At 49.5% G+C, this 6,184-nt stretch overlaps 1 protein-coding gene across 1 annotated transcript; it reads left to right on the top strand.

The window, feature by feature from the left end:
- The first annotated feature begins 372 nt into the window (after window positions 1-372).
- BARHL2 (BarH like homeobox 2) lies at window positions 373-5,227 on the top strand. Its single transcript, XM_073358227.1, has 3 exons — window positions 373-928; window positions 2,520-2,745; window positions 4,470-5,227. The coding sequence occupies exons 1-3, from the start codon at window positions 376-378 to the stop codon at window positions 4,780-4,782; spliced, it is 1,092 nt and encodes a 363-aa protein (XP_073214328.1). The 5' UTR covers window positions 373-375; the 3' UTR covers window positions 4,783-5,227.
- The last annotated feature ends 957 nt before the right edge of the window (window positions 5,228-6,184 follow it).

Below are 6,184 nucleotides of genomic sequence, written 5' to 3' on the forward strand. Positions count from 1 at the left end.
GCGATGCGACCTAGGCGGGCGACCCAGCCCGGGCTGGCCACGCTCCGGTAGCGCCCCGTGAACAACCCGGCCAAGCCCACGTGTGTGTCCGAGCGCACCGCCTGAGCCTGCTGCTCGCGCCTTCTCCGTCCTCTCCCTGGTCACTCCCCCCCAGGCTGGGGATTGTTTCTTTCCTAGTCCCGTGGCTGCCCTTCCACCAGCCCGTCTTGTCGCCATCCCAGCCCCCTCTCGCCTCCCCCCCCCACTTTCTGTTTGTTTGAAAGACACTGACGTTCTCCTTGCTGTTTTATGTATTGATCCGATTGTGGCGGTGACTCGAGCCTCCCGAGCCCCGGCTGGAGGACTGGGATGAAGGCGCCTCTCTGAGTGACCACAATGGAAGGATCTAGCGGGTCGAGCTTTGGAATAGACACGATTTTGTCTACTAACGGCTCAGGCAGCCCCGGCATGATGAACGGAGACTTTCGCCAGCTCAACAGCGATGCCAGGACTGCGGATTTTAGAAACCAGGCCACCCCGTCCCCTTGTTCGGAGATAGACACAGTAGGGACGGCTCCCTCGTCCCCCATCTCCGTCACCATGGAGCACCCTGAGCAGCATCTGGTGCAAGAGCATCACCATCTCCATCACAGCCAGCAGCAGCAGCAGCAAAGTTTGCAGCAATCACCCCAACAGCAACAACAGTTGGGCTCAGGCAACTCTGCCCCCAGGACTTCCACCTCTTCTTTTTTAATTAAAGACATTTTGGGCGACAGCAAACCGCTGGCGGCTTGTGCACCTTACAGCACCAGTGTCTCCTCTCCCCATCACACCCCAAAACAAGAGGGCAACGCAGCCAACGAGAGCTTCAGGCCAAAACTAGAGCAGGAGGACAGCAAAACCAAACTAGACAAACGCGACGATACGCAGAATGATCTCAAATGCCACGGTGAGTATATTACCCCAGCCGCCTCTGCCGCTTCCGCCATGGCTTTTGAGCAGCCTCTGTCGTGACAGGGTTTCACTCTGATTCCTAATAACACTAATGCTATTGATTAATAATAACCTTATGGTATGACTCTCCGGTGGCCAGTATTGTACACAATTTGATATGGGACGCGATTCAATTCCCTGGTCACATTTCTGATATTTCAGGAGCTGTAACGAAAAACAAAAACAAAAAACCCAAACAAACAAACAAAAAACCGAAAACCAAAAAAATCCCACCAAAAAACAGTAAAATCCAATTCTCTTTAAATTATTGTCTCTGATTTTTTTTTGTTTAAATATCAGATCCCTGGAGAAATAAATCTTTTTTTCTCTTGCTGGGGCGCCCCTCTTTTTTTAGTTTAGTTGTTTGGCAAAAAAAAAAAAAAGTCTGACCGTTTGTTTCTTTTTAAACTTGGATGCATTTCTTCTTTTTTAAATGCTAATCCGTTTAAATGACACCAAGCACAGAGGTTTAGCAGCACTTAATTTAATAGGACAAATTTCCAAGCAGATCTAAAAGTAGGTAAGAACTTTTCACTAGATCACGGTAGAAGGCTTTTTACATTTTATGAGCTCCCAGTGTTTTCCTATGCTGGGATGGGATGTTTCTCTTTTTCGAATTGTGTACACCTGCGGAGTCTGCAGTAGTGGGGTATTTCCTGTTTTAAATATACATATATATGCGTGTGTATGGGCGTGGGGGTTATATTTAAGAAGATAGCTGCCCTTTGAAAAGCCTTTTCCTTAATTTATGCCGAAGAAGGATTCGCTGGTTTCTGTAAAATGGCTTTGCACGAGGCACACTTTAAACTATGCGGTGAGAGGACACATTTTCCTAATTTTACGCCATTCACCTATTTTGCCATGTTGTGCGATGAATAATAGAAAGACGCTCATGTGTGCCATTCATTTTGCTATTTTAACATTAGCATAAGAGTGCCCAAAACAGATGAACAGTCTGGTCTGGCGATTTTTTGTGCACCAACCTCCCCAGTGGGTCAATTAGAGAGATTATTGTTCTTCCTGCAGGGAAGATCAAGAAGCGCTGCAAAAACTGGTACAAACAGAGATGGATTGACATATCGATTTCCCAGCATTTCAGCAAAAAAACCAAAGTTGACAAATAGAATCCGGAAATCTTAGCGCTGTCACCGGGACGTGCTCAGCAATTTGAGCTCAACTTGGTGCTTGGGTGACATATCCTGTCGGAGGCATTAGCACATTTGATGCGCTAGCTGTTCTGCACTTTATTTTAACCTCCCCCAAGTGGACCTGAAAGGGGAAAAACCTTACCCCAGAAAGGGGGACTGTTTGTCGGCTGCATAGAGAGAAACCGCCAGACCCTCCTGTCAAACCCACTTAGACACGTAGGTACGAAAAGGCATCAGCTAAATTAAGGGATGTCCTTGGAGTCCTGAATGCAGCAGTCAGATGATAATCGACTCTAGAAAGAAATCGACTTTGCCCCGAGTCCCAGACCCCGAGCAGCCTTGCCTTGGGTTGCTGCTTTAGACCCTGTTTCTAGTGTTGTGCTTGTGAATTGTTCCTAGGGACAAAAGAAGAGGGCGACCGGGAGATTACAAGTAGCCGGGATAGCCCCCCAGTCCGAGCGAAGAAACCTCGGAAGGCGAGGACGGCCTTTTCGGACCATCAGCTCAATCAGCTGGAGAGGAGCTTCGAGCGGCAGAAGTATTTGAGCGTGCAAGACCGCATGGACCTGGCTGCGGCTCTCAACCTGACCGACACGCAGGTCAAAACCTGGTACCAGAACCGGAGGTAAGGGAGGCGGGCAGTCTCAAGGAGCTCCGCCTTCCCCCCCCCCCCCGCAAAAAAAACAACAACACAATTTCCCCAAACCCCTAAAAACAGAGTTGCCGCTCAGACAGTCTGAGCTAAACGGTCTGAAGGCCGGGGGAAGAAATACACCCCACCTCTCCAGGCAATCGCAGTGAGATCTGGGCAGGGAGCGCAAACATCTGTGACTGTTGGTAGATGGCAGAAAGGAACAACCCCCCCCCCCCCAACACACACACACTCTCTCCTTGCCCGTGCTAGAATAAAGGGAGTAGCAACGTGCCTAAAATGAAATTAAATGGACAGGTAAGAGGAAGGATAATAAAGTCAGTAAGTAAACTGCGAAACAAACGCCTGGTGTTGGCGGCTGCAGTCGCTCTCGAGGAAGGGCCAAGAAAAGCCAGGGAGGCGCCCGTGCAGGTTGCCTGCACTTGCCAGTTTAGTCAGTCAACCAAGTCGTCTCAGCCGTGGCTACTTAATAAAGCAGAGCGTATACATATGAACGAATACACACATGAATAAGTAATGGCCAAATCTTGATTGCAAAACTGGGGCCATGTCCTTCTTCCTGTGTCCCAGGCACCTACCCACCGGGAAAGAAATCCTGCTGAAATCTCGGTAGGCAGTGTTGCTCTGGGCATGCCTCTGTGGCCCGTTTGGACATCGCGGGGTTGGCGAGGATTTCTCCGTGTGTGCTCTTAGGACAGTGACTAGTGAATCACGTTGTAAAATGGGTCGGGTTAAAAAAACAAGACAAAAGTGCTTGGTTTCCATTTGTCCGCGCTGTGAAGCCGAAGAGGCAAGTAAGCGTATGTGTTTTCTGATCGCGGCGGACTCGGTTTGGAAAACGACGTCCAGTTGTCATCTTTGCCGCAATTTTCTGTCTCATTACATACGGTTTCAGCCACCCTAATTCTGTCGGAAAACATTAGTGTCATTTGTATCCAATCTAAACAGGGCGCCATGTTTATTAATTGCGCTGGGATTGCAGTGAGTGTGTGTATTCACCAGCTCACATCTCGCAAGGCAGCTCACTGGGCTTCGGCACAGGGAGCGGTTCGGCAAGGGGGAAAGGCCGGGACACAAAATTGTTGAAATATTGGGTCAGGAGAGCGAAAATGCCGTGTGTGCCGCTATAAACATGCTGCCAAACTAAGAGTCAATATTTTGTTATAGCGGGGATCCCTGCTGTCTAGAAATGAAAGCATTTCGCCCTTCTTTGTTAGATATTTTCCTGCGTCTTTATGTTGCAGGAACCGTTTGACTATTATTATTATTTATTTTTAGTTCGGTTTTTAGGATGCAGGACCAATCAGTCCCGCAGGTTTCGTGACACTGCAAAGTTTGAAGGCAGACACCTGCGATTCTAGAACGTCGCACTCCGGAAAGCCTGCAAACGGAAGGGGAAATTGTCCTTTGGATTTCATTTCATTTCATTTCATTGTGCGTGTGGCTAAACCCCGGGGACCTGAGGTCGATTTCCCCACTGATTTGTTTGCCAGGGCAGGATGGCGGAGCAGACATTCGGGTTGCAAAGGAGAGAGGGAGTGTGTGTGTGTGTGTGTGTGTGAAAGAGAATTTTCAAGGACAGGTAGGGTTTGGGGTTCACGTCCCTGGGGAACTCTTTCGGCCCTTGGAAACAGAGCAGCCATGGCCGGGGTCTGGTCCCGGGCTAGCTCTAGACCTGTGTGCTCCTTCTCTTCCAGGACGAAGTGGAAGCGGCAGACGGCTGTGGGACTGGAGCTGCTGGCCGAAGCCGGGAATTATTCCGCTCTCCAGAGGATGTTCCCCTCTCCCTATTTCTACCACCCGAGCTTGCTGGGCAGCATGGACAGCACGACAGCGGCTGCAGCGGCCGCGGCCATGTACAGCAGCATGTACCGGACTCCCCCAGCTCCGCACCCTCAGCTCCAGCGGCCCCTCGTGCCCCGCGTGCTCATCCACGGCCTGGGGCCCGGGGGTCAGCCCGCTCTCAACCCCTTGGCCAGCCCTATCCCGGGTACCCCGCACCCCCGGTGAGAGCTCGCCGCTGTCCCAGCCGCTAGCCCCCCTCTGCCCCCAAATAAAAACCGACCACCAAAAGCAGGAGCTAAGCGACTGCGGGGGAGATAAAAGGGGGCCAAGGAGCTTCTGAAGGCAGCCAAGAGCCAGCCCCGGAGACGATTCAATCAGAGCAGGGACTTTTGAACCATGAACCCAGAGCCGATCCAGTAAGTGAAACAAACCAACCCAGCGAACACACCTCCAGGGCTTGCGAGACGGAGCAATGATTTAGGCAAGCTCGGAACGGGAGACGGAGGGAGGGAGGGAGCCAGACCCGAGCCAGCAGAGACTCTGGAGGACCGAGGGATACAAAGAACAAACCCAACCTCCCGTCCCTCAGCGCGGAAGACCAGGGGTAACGGAGAACTTTGCACTGATTTCTCATGACCTTTTTTCTAATTGAAAAGTGGCATGCTCCGTAATCTGAAAGGAAATGTACATTTGAACAGACTGAGTGCGAAGTGATATATCATATTTATTATATGTTGTCAAAAATTCACTTATATACCTTACTAAAAAAATACATGATTTCTCCCCCCTCTCCCTTTTCATGTCTTTTTGAACTCAGTAAAATAAATGCTTAGGTGACAAAATATAGATTTTTTTTTTGTGACTGAAAATTACAAAAAAAAAAAAAAAGAGAGAGAGAGAGAGAAAGAAACCAGAAATAAACTATCTTTTTGTAACAAAAAATGGAAATCTAAGTAAGCTAATTTTACTGAAGTTAACTGATGCAAGAAATTCGGGTCCCCAAACCAGAGCCCGTCGTTTTAGGGCCACTGTTCAATGATCTGTAAGATTTGTATGTTTGGTTTCTATATTTTTTAAGTCCTACCTACCCGAGCCCTTAGTTTAAACATCGTCAGGTATGTTTTTTTTAAAAGCTGATGGTTAAGACAATAGTGTGATGATTTCTTTTGTTTGCGGGATTCAGTCTTTCCGGAGCTGCATGAGGGACAGACAGACAGATGCTTTTGAAATGATCATTTTGCTGTTCTAGCTGTGGTCTGTTCTCTCTCTCTCTCTCTCTCTCTGTGTATTTCTCCCTTTCTCCCCTTCCTGAATATTTAAGAAGTTGACGAGGAAACTGAATGGTTCGCAAGGTTGGGTGGCCTGCTGCCTGGGACAGAGGACTGTGGTCCCTAGCCTAGCAGCTGTTCCAGAGCAGCAGCATGCTTGGGGGAAGCGAGCAGGACAGCCAGCCAGCGCAAGGCGGCTGACTGTGAGCAATTAGGAGCCAGCGAGCGAGCGAGAGAATCAAGCCAGATCTAGCCCATAAAACCTTGCGGATCTTTGATCTTCTCTCTCGTCGCCGGTTTCACTCTTCCACCAGAGCCGCGCCGGCTGAGCCCACTTAAATCTCGTCCTGCCTTTTGTT

The sequence above is a fragment of the Lepidochelys kempii genome, chromosome 8 (assembly GCF_965140285.1).
Source record: "Lepidochelys kempii isolate rLepKem1 chromosome 8, rLepKem1.hap1, whole genome shotgun sequence".
Classification (NCBI taxonomy): Eukaryota; Metazoa; Chordata; order Testudines; family Cheloniidae; genus Lepidochelys; species Lepidochelys kempii.